This window comes from Macaca fascicularis, chromosome 12, assembly GCF_037993035.2.
Source record: "Macaca fascicularis isolate 582-1 chromosome 12, T2T-MFA8v1.1".
NCBI lineage: Eukaryota > Metazoa > Chordata > Mammalia > Primates > Cercopithecidae > Macaca > Macaca fascicularis.
This window is the reverse complement of record NC_088386.1, coordinates 131,828,389-131,842,771: the sequence shown is the minus strand read 5'-3', so window position 1 is coordinate 131,842,771 and position 14,383 is coordinate 131,828,389. Positions and strand designations below refer to the sequence as shown.

The 14,383-nt window shown below is 42.5% G+C and overlaps 1 protein-coding gene across 12 annotated transcripts in view; it reads right to left on the bottom strand.

The window, feature by feature from the left end:
* AGAP1 (ArfGAP with GTPase domain, ankyrin repeat and PH domain 1) overlaps window positions 1-14,383 on the bottom strand; it is a 645,437-nt gene that overhangs the window by 208,702 nt on the left and 422,352 nt on the right. The window contains exon 12 of one of the 12 annotated variants that reach the window (XM_065526312.2): window positions 12,663-14,220. The exons of the other annotated variants lie outside the window; for them this stretch is intronic. Coding sequence (XP_065382384.1) covers window positions 14,153-14,220 — 68 coding nt within the window. The 3' untranslated portion in view covers window positions 12,663-14,152. Of the gene's footprint in view, window positions 1-12,662; window positions 14,221-14,383 lie in introns of those variants that run through there. 12 annotated transcript variants of the gene reach the window in all.

Below are 14,383 nucleotides of genomic sequence, written 5' to 3'. Positions count from 1 at the left end.
AGACCTGATAGCTAACAGGGTAAGTTTAAGGAAAGGCCTGAGTGCTTGCTACCCAGGCATTAAAGTTACTACTTCAAGAAGGCTACTAGACTTAGAGCTACATTCAGAAATGCCAGGAGGAATGCAAGGTGCATGGGGTCTGCAGGAAGCCACGCCCCAACCTTCAGCCTCTTGAGTTTGTCTCCATCAGGGACCACCTCAACACACTGCTGTTTCGCCACAGAATTTCATTCCTGTGTCTGAGGAAGAAGACATGAAGCTAGGGTCTTTTAGACGTGGGGGAACTCTGTGCACCATAGTTGGAAATGTTCTTTGCAGGCATGTCTGTATTTCCCTAGAAGGAAGAGATTGTAAAAGCCAGATTAGAATGTCCTCCTTCCTGGGGCAGACGAGGTAAGTCTAACAAGTGGTCCTAACTCACCAACCTCAAGTCATGGGCAAATACAAGAGTCTTAAAAGGAAGCTTCTACCCCCAGAAGCTGAGGGGACACTTGTACTCCGGGATAAGTACAAGGATGTGGCCCCTTTGGGGGTGAGTACTCTCCACTCTTCCCTTCCCTTACATTCCTCCCTGCCTTCCACTCTCCCTGCCGCCACCAGCACGTCCTGCCCCACTGCTGCTGGCAGCCAGCTCTCCGCAGGCCTCAGTTTCTTCTCGTCTTTTGAGTGTGGACACAGGCAGGTGCCCTCTGCTCTGGGTTATTTTGCAAGGGATGCCAACAGAGTGAACAGACTGGTACGACAGGGGTAGTGTCTACTTCCACAGAGGTGCACATCTGTTTGCTGTCTGGGACAGTAAATGTCGCTTTCCACGGCAAACTTTGGACAGGCTTGCTTACATGCTATTATTAAACACAGGGGTTTCCTAAGCTCGGGGTTCCTCTTACAACGTGAGTCAGTGTGTGTGCTGGTGTCACCCCATGGGAACTGAGGCTTGGGGAGCCAGTGCATGACAATGCTGACACTCTCACTATTGCTATTGCTGCAAGAGACTGTCATTCATCTTGATTCAGGAGTCTCATCACCCAGGAACCTAGGGTAGGCTAACCTGTTAACCCATGGGTAGGGGAAGATGGGAACCGGCATGCAGGAGCTGCCGCCTATTCTAACACTGACCTTCTAGCTTGCCGAGCAGCCGCATGGAACTGAGCCCCTACTGTGTTGGGCACGATGAAGGAAGGAGTCCCTGTCTTAGGAAACCTACAATCTAGTCTAGTAGAAGGTATACAGCAGGTCCACATGTGGTCTAAATGCAAGGCAGAGTAACACAAGAGCGGCCAGAAAGTATGAGGGGCAGGGAGCCCACCCCTGCTGGAAGGTACAGGAGAGGCTCCAGGGGACACTGTGGCTTTTAAACTTTGGAATTAGGCCCATCTAGATAAAGAACAGATGGAAAGGGGAGATACCACCATAAGGCTAACGTAGTATCTTGCAAAGGATGTTGACAGAGTGAACAGACTGGTACGACAGGGGTAGTGTCTACTTCCAGAGAGGGGCACATCTGTTTGCTGTCTGGGACAGTAAATGTCGCTTTCCACGGCAAACTTTGGACAGGCTTGCTTACGCGCTATTATTAAACACAGGGGTTTCCTAAGCTCAGGGTTGTCCCAAGACGACCTATATCGCTCTTCTAATCGACTTACCAGATGCAAAGCTTTCATAAAACATTTCAAGATCAATTCTTTTTTTCTCCTTTAAGATTTCTCTTCTCCTTTCACATCTTTCAGATTTAAATCATACAGATGCACATAAACATGGCCACCAAAAAGTAGGTGCTAGAATGTTCAGAGTAGCAGTGCTCATAACAACCCCACGCTGGGAATGACGGCACTGTCCATCACCGTAGGTACATCACGGTACAATGGAACATTACACAACGGTAACAATGAACTACTGACACGGGCCACAACTGGGGCAACATCACACACAGAACACAGTGCCAGAGACAAGTGCAAGAGTGCCAAGTGTTAGGATCCTGTTCAAGGACAGGCAAAACCCATCTATGCAGTGAGAAAACAGATGGTGGTGACCCTTGTGAGTGGGATGGGGTGGGGGTGCATGTGACAGGAAGGGGTCCATGAGGGCTGGCTACCTCCTGCTTCTGGATGTGAGTGGTGGCCCCTGTAAACCTGGCTGTGACTTACGATTATAGAAACAAAATACTTTTGTTTCTTTACATATGACTTATGAACCCTGAGCTTAGGAAACCCCTGTGTTTAATAATAGCATGTAAGCAAGCCTGTCCAAAATTTGCCGTGGAAAGCGACATTTACTGTCCCAGACAGCAAACAGAAGTGCCCCTCTCTGGAGTGGCACAGAGTGCACCCTCTCAGAAGTACAGAATCGTTAAGTCATTCTTATGTGTACATTGTATCAATAACACTTACCCAAAAAACGAGAAAATGTCATTGGAACGGTTTGTGAATGCAGAGGTCAGGCCAGGAAGTGTAAGAGATAGAACAGGGCTGTGCAAGGGAACAGTTTTACCAGCAACAAGTCCTTAAAAAGTGGCCCAGCCCCAAACTGTATAGGATGCTGGCTTCCACAAGAAGGCAGTCATAAAAGGACCTTTCCGGCATTGCCCCCAAATATTATTTGCATTACCATGAAATACATGATTGACAACTTGGCCCATTCTGAACTCAGAAAGAGCGTTTCCTCAAATACTCCATCTACGGATCAGCTGGTACTCGCCCCGATTAGCAGGGGGCGAGCGCATTACCATGCTAATCCATGTCCTCGCAGCGCCACTTCCTTGATATGGATATGTGTGTGTGCTTACTGCGCTGCCTTGATTAGTGCAAGCTTCCATGTGTCAAAAGCGCCAGATTCTTTCCAAAGAATAATTTTAGCTGTACTTATATCCCTAAAGTGGAAGAGTTGATTTGAAAAGGTACTTACCTCCACCATATGCTATTTTTCTTTAAACAATTTGCATTTCAAAGTGAATATGGCATTTATATCTGAATGAATATCAGTATGTTGCCTGAACTGATCTCAAATGAGCATGAAAAAGATGCTGGTTTTCTATTGAACAAGAATGTTTTCATCCACCAAATGACATCAAAGACAGAATCCCTCTTTTAAGCTATTGGCTTATTACATTAAAAATAGCCTGTTCTGATTTTTAAAAATATACTCTGAAATGATGGCTTTTCACAGGATTCAAAGGAAGATTCATCAACAAATCTTTACAATAACAATAACAAAATACAAAAGTTCATTCCTTGCACCTTCCAATTTTGGTCTGTCTTTACAAATAGGACTTAACTTCACCAGAGCATTTCACTAGGAAAATAATAGTTGGCATTTGACTTATTGGTTAAATGAGCCTGAAGACAGGAGCAACTATTGGTGATGGGTGATAGGAACTTTCATGTACATAGAAAGAGGGCAGGGAAAAAGCCAAAAAGGATTCTATGAGCACCTGAGTGTAAACCAGACGTTTATTCCCACTGCAGAATTGTATACCTGTTATTTAAAAAAATCCTAATTACAGGAATATGACTGACAGGAATTCACCCCTCCCCTCTGGAGCCCTCACCCTCAGAAACATCCAGGGACTGCTTTTTTCGGTCCAATCTCATTCACAGATAGCTTCAAATGCTATAAAAACTCAGCGTGAGCGGCTACCTTGCAAACCCTACAGCTGCACCGCACCCGTTCTGCGCATGTGTGGGAAAAGCAGGTTCCCTGGAATCACAACTGGATGAAGGAGGCGACGCTAATGGTCACATCACTTCAAACTAGGCCTTCGCCATCTGTTCTGTCCTCTAATTACAAACCCAAAAAGAATATAATTCACAACACTACCATAAAAAGTGACACACATGATTTAAGGCCTGTGAATGGGACCCCTTCGCTCCTGTATTTGCATTGGAGATCTGCCTTGCTTTTGGCAAGTGGAATTTCAGGCTAAGAGGATTTTTTTCCAAGGACACACTCTGTATCTTGTAAGATACAGGCATTCAGGACTCCGCATCCTGTGATACTTGTTTTGTAAAAGAGTACAATTCAACACATCTACTAGGGAGACACAAATCTGGTGTTTCTTGATACCTTTCTTTTTAGTTAAGAGATTTTCCATGTTATGTTTACCAGAGACAAAGTACAGAGTTCAGACCCAGTCACAATGACAGACGTAATTACTACTAAATACAGCAATGTGGCCAGGCTTAGGATTCAACATCCTGGAATTATACAGCTCATGGCTCTTTCCTAAAATGTAGAAACAGCTCATTGTATGCTGCTTCCTCTCTGCTCTAAAATATGAAGTCAAGGAAAAAATAATGGGGGCCTATTTTGTTGTACTGTTAAAATTTACTTGGCAAAAAAGTACAGATAAACAAATAATGTAAACGGAATCCACCAAAATCTCATCTAATAGATCGAATTTTTAGTGAACATACGCATACATTTTTCTTGGTTATGGCCACAGAAAAGATATAACTTTATATACTTCTTTAATATGATTTCCTAACCATTTCCCCCATGTTGTTATGTAATCTTCATAATTTTAGATATGTAACATTATTGATTTAATGTACATAATTTATATTACCATTTTTCTACTTCTGGATAGTTTTGGTTGTTTCCAATTTCTGACTGTAAACAACACTGCAAATGACATCTTCTACTTTTGAATTTTCCTTAGGAGAAATTCTCAGTAGCATTATTACTGGAACAAACAGCATAATACGTCTTTTTGATTCATGATATGTGTTGCTAATTTTCTTAATGACCAGTAACTAAAAGAAGATGGAACCTGGGCATCTTTAAAACAATTTAGTCCACAATTTCTAAAGTGGATAATAATAATAATGAAGAAATGGTGATAATGATAACAGTATGCCCCATGTGGTTAATATAATGATCAAATTATGTAAAGCACTCTGTAAACTGCAAAACCTCTGCAGATATCAGTTATTAATCTCATCAACAGTGGGTTTTCCTATCTCTACAGTTTTTTTTTTTTTTTTGAGACGGAGTCTAGCTCTGTTGCCCAGGCTGGAGTGCAGTGGCCGGATCTCAGCTCACTGCAAGCCCCGCCTCCCGGGTTCACGCCATTCTCCTGCCTCAGCCTCCCGAGTAGCTGGGAGTACAGGCGCCCGCCACCTCGCCCGGCTAATTTTTTTTGTATTTTAGTAGAGACGGGGTTTCACCGTGTTAGCCAGGATGGTCTCGATCTCCTGACCTCGTGATCCGCCCGTCTCGGCCTCCCAAAGTGCTGGGATTACAGGCTTGAGCCACCGCGCCTGGTCCCTATCTCTACAGTTTTTTAGCAGAAGCTTAAAATGATGATGTTGCTAATTTTGTCTTTAAAATCTAAAATGTCTGAATATTCTCCTTATGTTTCCCTTGTAATGGTGTCTCTACAAGTATAAACTGTCATGCCATCTGCCTTCTGTTTGCTTTAGTGCTGTAGTTGGCATCCCTTTGCTTGAGCTCACTCCCTCAGTGAGTGCTTACTGAACACCCACCATCAACTAGTGAAGTGCTTGGTGCTGTGGACAACTCCACGGCACCCCCATCTTCCAGCATCCCAAAGGTCTGATGATCAGAGTGATGCCAATGTTGTCAGAGGTACAGTTTACAAAAGAAAGGAAGGAGAGAAAACAAAACAAAACAAAACCCTGTGTTTGGGGCACCATGTACACGCAGATGAAGGACGTGGCCTGACAGCAGGTGACAGTGAGCTGGAGCGCCAGGGTCATCCCTTCCCTCCCATCCCTGGGTTACTGCTCCATGTTGGGGGTGGATATCATGTGGCAGCTCGTACAATTCAAGACAAAATATTTACCATGCCAGACGCTAACTTCTCATTTAAGTAATTATATTTAGAAATAAGTGTATTTATTTATTCTAAAGACAAAGTAGCTTTCTCCAGCCACACAGTTCTACATTGAACAGAAAAAATATATAGAATCCAGACCCAGCTGCAACGACAAATGTCATGACTACTAAATACATCAACGTGGCCATGCAGAATTCAACATCCTAGAATTAAGACGGTTCACTGTCACTTCCTAAAATGTGGAGTTTTATTCTGATCTTCGCAAAACAATGTGTGCCCTTCTCATTTCGCCATTTTTATCTGCTGAAGGAACACGTGCTGCTCCAGATTCCGATAGTGTTTACAGAGAGCCATCATACGGCTGGCTTGGCCACAATCCATCTCCTGGTATGGGTTATATGGACAAGCTGATATGCAACAGTGAGGATGAGGTGTGTAAGCATTATGAAAATGGAGAAGAAAAGAATTTTTGTTTGTTTGGTGTCTTCCTTTGCCATGAATAACGGTTCCATCTTCATTCTTTCTCCTTTATATGATAAATGCAACAGGTGTGTGTGTGTGTTTTTAAACATAGAATTCATTTTCATTTGACAACACTGTTTTGAGGAGAACTTTCTCTGGTCATCTCTGAATTTTACAGTCCCTTTCCAGGAGCAGGTGGCCACACTGCTCTACTCTGAGAAGTATTTACTACTACTTCTTTCTCTGCCTTCCAGTTCTTACAAAATGATCTCACAACCGAATCCAGCACTAAGCACCAAGGAGTACCCCGGGCTCACAAGTTTGATAACATGGGCGGGTTTTACAGGTTTGCTGGTTGAGATGTTGCCGAGTTTGACCACTCACTAGAAATATTCCAGAAACGCAATCGTTCACTATGTGAGTGGTAACTCAAAACAATGGGTCACAAGGTTTCGAGACGGAAAAATGTCACGATTACTTCGAAAAACTCTCCTCTGCCAATGTGGGAAAGGACTGCAGAAAGCAGGGAAGCCACGGACTCAACTCTAGCCTGGAAGAGTCAGAAGCCCCTTCCCAAGGCCTCGGTTCTCACTGGCGCCTGGGGCTGGCAGCTGGCTCCCTGGTGGAGGGGGCCCGAGTAATTCACACAGGCTCTTCCAGGCACCTCCTCTTTCCCACAGCTGACCCTGCAGACCACTTTGCTGGTCTCAGAAGCATCAGTGCAGCAGCTGAAACACTATTCCTCACCACCTACACACGTTTTTGAGAGAAAAAAAGTTTTTGAAGCACCTTTTATTTACTTGTAGGCACACCTGTTACCACATCCAACTCGGGAGCCTGGCCATCCTGTTATGCCTCAGCTGAAATCATCAGGAATCAAGTTGCTTTAGTTGGTTCTTTCAGAAAAGAACACTCTACTTAGAGTTCAAATAATGGAAGCTTTCCTTACATCGGAAGTGCGACACTTACTTCTGAATTGCACACCAATGCTCGGGACCATGGAGGGCTACTACAGGGGAACAACATCTGCAGGAAACCAACTAATCTCCTCAACATCGATCACTTACATTTCACATGACGGGTAACATGCAGGACTATAGACTTAATGAAAAAATAATTGCTAGGTCACAAAACTAAGAGAGGATAACAAAGAAAGAAATAACAGTGTATGCCTCAAAGAGTTTACAATTTAATGATAGAAGCAATATCACACGAATTTGCCTAAACCTCAGTGGGAGCAATGTATAAATACAGAAACAACTAGTAGTGAGAAGGCATTACTCATAAAAGCTGAAGATGCTGCAATTCTTAAAAAGAACTAAGATGAACTTTAGTGTCTTTTAATGTCAGATTTAGCTAACTTCCTGATGTCTAAGAGAAGCCTCACAAAACATTAACTTTTTCCCTAAAAATTGTCAAATAGACATTAAAACCAATTCCAACAAAACCTGGTTTATGAAAGTAGACATCACACGCTACTGATATTGAGGTTTTATTTCAGAAAAATAATTCTCAACCCTCAATAAGGCTTCCGTTTGCAAATGGTCTACCAAGGTGCTAGAAGGGTACTTAGCAGAAGCCTCCAGTTTACATATCAGAGGTTGGAACCAAGATCCAGTGTGTGGGAAACTCCCGGGTGACCTCGGTCGACACGAGTGGGAAGCAAGGATCTGTGTTCCACCAAGCCTTGGCCACACCGCATGCCAGCAGGGGACACGCGTGGACTGACACTGCTCATCCAGGGCCCACAACAGACTCCGGACTCCAGAGTTATTATAATGTTTTCTAGACCGTTTGAAACTAAACAAAGAAAAACTTTCTTTCCATGAGACAACAACGGGTCTAGTTCTGATGTTGCGTTATTTTTTTTTAATAGCTATTACCACTGTAACAGCAGCTTCGCGACTCCGCGTCTGCAGTGTGAGCAGTTTTGATAAACAGCCTCTGCGGGCCACACAACGGGGATAATGTATCCTTAAGTACCACCAATGAGCTGCCATTCTGCACAGCCAATTACTTCTGTGCGTCTGTCACTCAAAGGAAAAATGACTGAGCCCATTAGATCAAACCTTTGTCACTGTTCCTAATGCACTCTTAGGCCTCATTAATCTCCGGGAGCAGCAACAGAGCCGCCGGTGCCTCATTGCCTCCCCCGAACAGGCCCACGTGAAGCCTCTCATCTCTCCCCCAAGTGCACCACGTTAATCAAGCTCTCCTTATTACCCCGGTCCCTGTCACGGCGGAGAGCGCTCCCTCTTAAATGCTCTCATTATGACCCATCTTTAGAGCCGGCTAAGTGGAAAAAAAGAGAGAGGGAGAGAGGGAGAAAGAGGACGAGAGAGAAAGAGGAGAGGAAAAAGCAAGTCCGATCACATTAATATTCATGACAATAATTAGTATTCTAGGTCACTGAATATTCATGCTATTAGTTTGGTTTTTTATGGGTTTGCTGGATGTCCTGATTGCTGAAGTGTGGAGAAAACAGCATGGTTGAGACTTTAGATGTCAACGGCAGTTCAATACTCAAAACACATTTGCTGTCCCCGCCTCCCCCACCTCCCCTGGAAAATCAGCTTCAACCCTCCTGACGGCTTTAATATTTCGAAACCGCTGGGGGCCTCAAGTGGGGAAGGGGGGGGATGTGGAGGAGAAGCGGAAAGGTTTCCTTTGACAAAGGTCTAAGCATCAATCTGGTTAGGATAAAAACATATCCATAGTTGCAAAAACCCAACAAAGACACACTTTAGAGACAAGAGGATATCTGTCATCCTAGAACAAAAATGTCACAACCAGGAGTTACAGAATAAAGTGACCACAGGACACAGACTGGAGCAGATAGCTCCATGGAGATCCATGAAAGTCCGAAAGAGCATTTCTTCTGTCTGCCCCCTCATTGCCATGATAGTGGGATGCTGTCTGTTGGGGAGCATGGGTTTGTGAAGTCTAAGCCCTATGTCCATTACGTCTACTCAAAGGCTATGTCAATGCTTTATTGTATTTGAAAAATTAATTCAAGAACATAATTTCTTTCCCCTCTTCCTTCCTTTTGGCATAACCATTATGATGAAGTAATGATATAATTCTGTGAAGTCAGCATCAGCCAAGTTTTTCAAAGGAATGCTGTGTGTTCTTCTCTGTAGAATAGAAGTGGACACCATTTCCCCATTTTAAAAACAAGGAAGCTGGGGTTTACTGAGACAACTTCAGAAGGGTCTGAGACAGGAGAAATGGCATTCTATTCAGTGATTTTGACTCCGAAACCCTTGCTCTTGGCCATTATGTTTTCCTGCTCTCTACTTAAATGTGAAAATAACTGTGGAAGCCAGTACAACTCTGCATTCTGTTACATGTGGATAAAGCTTCACCAAACTAGGCTGGCCAAACATTCATGTCAGAAAATACGTTGTTTCACCTCCTTCTCTGGACCTATACCTGAAATTCAAGTTGGAAAGATTCTCCAAAATGTGGCTTCTGGTGGATCCCCATTAGAATGGCAACTTAAGACAGCATAAGTTCCAGGCCAGAAGAATGGAAGTGGATAATGGCCATGGACATCCTGAGAAGCCAGTGACCTTGAATGAGGAAGGGAAGGTTTAACCAGGCCTGAATAAATATTTTTTGGATTCTTCTTTTTTTCTGGAGTAGATCCTTAAGTAATTTTTTCAAAACCCTTTAAGATGGAGATGTTGTATAGCCCTGTAAGTTGTCTAAAGATGTCTTTTTTTTCTACCTTCATTTCATTAGTCGTCGTCTTTGCATAGGCTTCTAGGTTCAGATTTAATTGTCCTTAGGAGGGAATATTTCCATTACATTTAAGAATGCATGTTGCTCTTGAGAATTCTACAGTCAGATTTCTCTTGTAGGTTACCTTGTTGTTCTCCTATTTTGGGTGTGTTTTAAGATTTTATTTTTATTTTTGCAGAGCCTCCTCTCCCATCCAACTTGATACTTGACTCTTCAGATATCCTTACTTGCCTCTAGCATATATTCTTCTGTTATATCTTTGACTACCAACATGTCTTTAGCCATGTTCTTTACAGTATTTGTCTACTGAATTTTTTAATTTTTGCAATCTTTATTTCTAAAACTCTTTCTCCTATAGTATTTTCACATACTCTTTATTGTTTTGACACAGGCCTCACTCTGTTGCCCAGGCTGGAGTACAGTGGCATGATCATGGCTCACTGCAGCCTTGACCTCTTGGGCTCAAGCTATCCTCCCACCTCAGTCTCCCCAGCAGCTGGGACCACAGGCACTCATCACTATGCCCAGCTAATTTTTGCATTTTTTATAAAGACAGGGTTTCATCATGTTGCCCAGGTTGGTCTCGAACTCTTGGGCTCAGGTGATCTGCTCACCTAGGCCTCCCAAAGTGCTGCGATTACAGGCATGAGCCACCACGCCCGGCCAAACACATGCTCTCTGTTTGCTTAATTTTATGAGTATCATTAATAACTAACCTATTAAATCCTTCTGTTGATAGGAGTTACAATTTCCTTTTAAATTCCCTTTCACCAAAATGTCACCCTTTTTCCTAAGATCAGTTATCCTTCACATTTTTACTGTTGATTCCCACAAATGTCTTCGTTGTCCATTATCTACGAATAAGAGTATGTGGGTTGATAAGGCAGATGAAGTGGCCAAGGTTTTCTCTGCAGCCTCGACCAACCAGAAGGCTGGTTGTGGGCTCTGAGCAGGTGTATGGCCCATGGTGACTGGTGGGTTTCATTTTAGACCTACTGTGTGGGGCACTGTGAGTGGCTGGTGCACTTCATACCACCTATGGTCAGAGCTGCCTTGCCTCTCCATTTCTTTCTCTTCCTCTGTGACTGTGAGGAGGTTTGAGTTTCACAATCATCTCCGTTTCCCTGTTTCGAGCACCAGCATCCACATCAAAAGGTTCTGCTCTCCCTAGGCATGCTGCCTGTTCTGATGCATGCTCTCTTGGGGGTGTTGGTGGCAGGGACAACACTGGCCAGCTCTCCTTGATTTCATCGCACAGCCTGCTCTGTGCCCCAGCCCACTCCTGAACTCCACGACCGCCACAGGGAGCCCAGAGCCACCCCATCACCACTGCAGCTCCTCTGCTCTCCTCAATGCATGAGCCCCAGAGGGTGGCCTGAGCCCAGTCATCAGCAGTGCACAAGGCAGCTGCTCTGACAGTGTGTGTTTCTTCCTCTCTCCCAAACCCACGGCAAAAACTGACAGGAAGATGACCACATTTCCAGCGTTTTAAAGTGTGAAATGTAGTCACTATTCCAATACAGGCAAATAACTTCCCAAGTCCTAGGAATACCCCACCCCAAACCCCCTCCAGGTATTTTTTATTCAATTGCCCCAAGTATCCCTTCAGCACTTATCACTCCTTACAACGATCTTACTTGTGTGTTTATCTTTGGAATCCTCCACCCCCACTTGAGTGTAAGGGTCCTGGAAGGAGACCGTCTTGTCCTCCCCCTACCCCGATATCCAGAGCATTAATCAAGGGTGGGCGCACAGCAGACTCAGTAACAATGGAGATGAATGGCACAGGAGGCGGCGACACAATCCACTCTCTGTGTCAGTAAACTGGTGGGAGAAATTAAAAGTCAACACTGACTGACAGTTAGGCATTATAATATTTGAAATATGGAATGCATGATGACTGTGTGCTAGAGAATCAAGAGAAACCTCCACTAGCTATTCCAACTAACAAGAGTTCAGCAAGATGGAGGAATATAGAAAATACAAAAATTAGGAGTTTTCTTAATTCTTACCAATTAGATGACGTAATAGACCCCACCCCTCCAAAAACGATTACCTTCACAATGCATCAAAAATTATAAACTAACAGAATAGATTAACAAGACATGTCCAGCATCTAAATGAAAAAAAAAAAAATGCTGAACTTTGCTGGAGGCTATAATACAAATTTGAATAAATTGGGAAATAACATAGTAAAGATGTCACTTCCTCCACAATTAATAGCTTAAAAGCAATGCCAGTTAAAAGCCATGATAGGATTATTTTTATTATTTTATTTACGTGCCCGTATCACAGCCTCAGGAAGTCCTGATGTCACGTGCCCCAATGAGGGGATTATTTTTATCAAGACGGAGAAGGTTTCAAGTTATTCTTTAGTTCATTTGAGAAAAATAAGCAGGTAGCAGTAGACAAGAAAAACTGGAAGATAAAAGAGAAATATTCAACTATGTTATATACTACCAGATATAAACGGAGTCATAAACCTACGACATTGTGGTAAATCTACCTAAGGTAAGACAATGCAGGGATACCAGGTCTCGGAATAACATCTGAGAGGCCAGAAACACAGCCCATTTGATGAAATAATCGATTGAGTTCTACAACAAAGGAGACATATGGAATTAATAGGGAAAGAAAAAAAAATTCAACAAAGAGAAAAAAGGACAGTTGATTATTTATTTGAATAAAAAATTCAATTAGATTTCTGTCACACACAATAGACCCAAACAAATTAAAGGTGGATTAGGGGCTAAATACACGCATATACATGTATACACACACATACGTACAGATATATATGCATATACATATATTCACACACATAAACACATATACATATATTTTTTAAGGAAAAAAACAGTAAAACTAAAACTTAGAGGTATACATATATAAACTATGATCTGGTTTCAAGATTATTAAAGGCTTTCTAAATAGCTTAAAGTAGAAATCACAACAGTAAAAGATAATCTGATTATAAATAAAAGAGAGGGAAAACCTCTTTATGTAAAGAAGACCATAAAATTTAAAAGGCAAATAATAAACTGGGGAAATACCTGCAAAATATATTCATATCCTAAATATACAAAGAGTTCTTAGATATCAATAAGAAAAAGACAGAACCTAGAGCAAAAATGGGCAAATATACACCTAAACAATTAATTACAATGTAAGAAACACGTACAGCTAATACATGTGAGCTGTTCAGCTTCACTACCTATTGAAGAAATCCAAATAAACAAAACATGAGGTGTTTTTATGGCTTATCAGATTAGCATAAATTCTAACAATAATATTAATAGCATTAGCAAGGGTGTCAGGTGAAATGGGTGACGGCTATGGATGGGAAGAGTTTTTATATAAAACCTTTTAGAAGTTAATTTGGAAATGTGTATCATGAACCCTGGAAATGGTTGTACCAACCGAATGAATCATTCCACATATGGACAGTAATTCCAAAGCAATAATAGGTGTTATCCACAAAGACTTAGGTTCATACATATATCAGGTCTATGTGAATGCAAATTACGGGAAGAGAAGGCGTAAAACGTTGATCTAATTCAATCACATTGAGATAAGAAAATGAATACAGAAATGAAAATACAAAGGAAGAAAAGCCTCCAGTTCACCTCGAACTGCGACAAAACAAACGAGACTCAAGAGTGAAAAATAAAGTATTCAATTTTTTGGCAAACAGCTCTCTAATACCTATTTTTAGCTAAAAGTCCGTCTCTTAAATGTAGCCTCAATTTATTTCAGATTGAATTTGTTGTGTTGGAATTCCTCAGGTGAAAGGACATTTTGTGAATGATGGTTTTAGACATAAGAAACTCAATTTTCAAAGAGCATAAAAACTCAAATCCCCAAACGCTTTAATTTCTTAAGCAAGAAAGAATGTATCACTTTGTACAGATTCATGGTCATGTTTAGAGGAGGTGAATGCAAATTAAAATTTCCCAATATTTTAATGAAGCTGCTTCCTCTTACAGAGGTGCCTCCACCCATGGCTTATTCTCAGAACCCGAGAACGAAGCTGAGCAATCCACAGGGGGCTGCCATCTGAGGATCTATCTGTGCATTCTCGCTGCACACCAGCTGATGACTTCACCGGCATGCTTGGTCAGGGTGCCACTTCCCTTAGCACTGCTGTGGCCATCAGGCATTTTCTTCTTCCCAAAGTGGCACTGCCTTTGTGCTAAGGCCATACCCCCACTTCTGTAGCCCTAGTTGGAATCCAGAGAAGAGGGAAAGTCAGCCAGGCCCCTGTGTGGGATAAACCTGTCTGAGGGTTGCGGAGATGTCACACACTGAGGGCTGTGACCATGGAAAAGGGATTTCAATCACGTCACATCCCTCCCATTTGCCCAGCAGGGGGGCTCTTAAAGA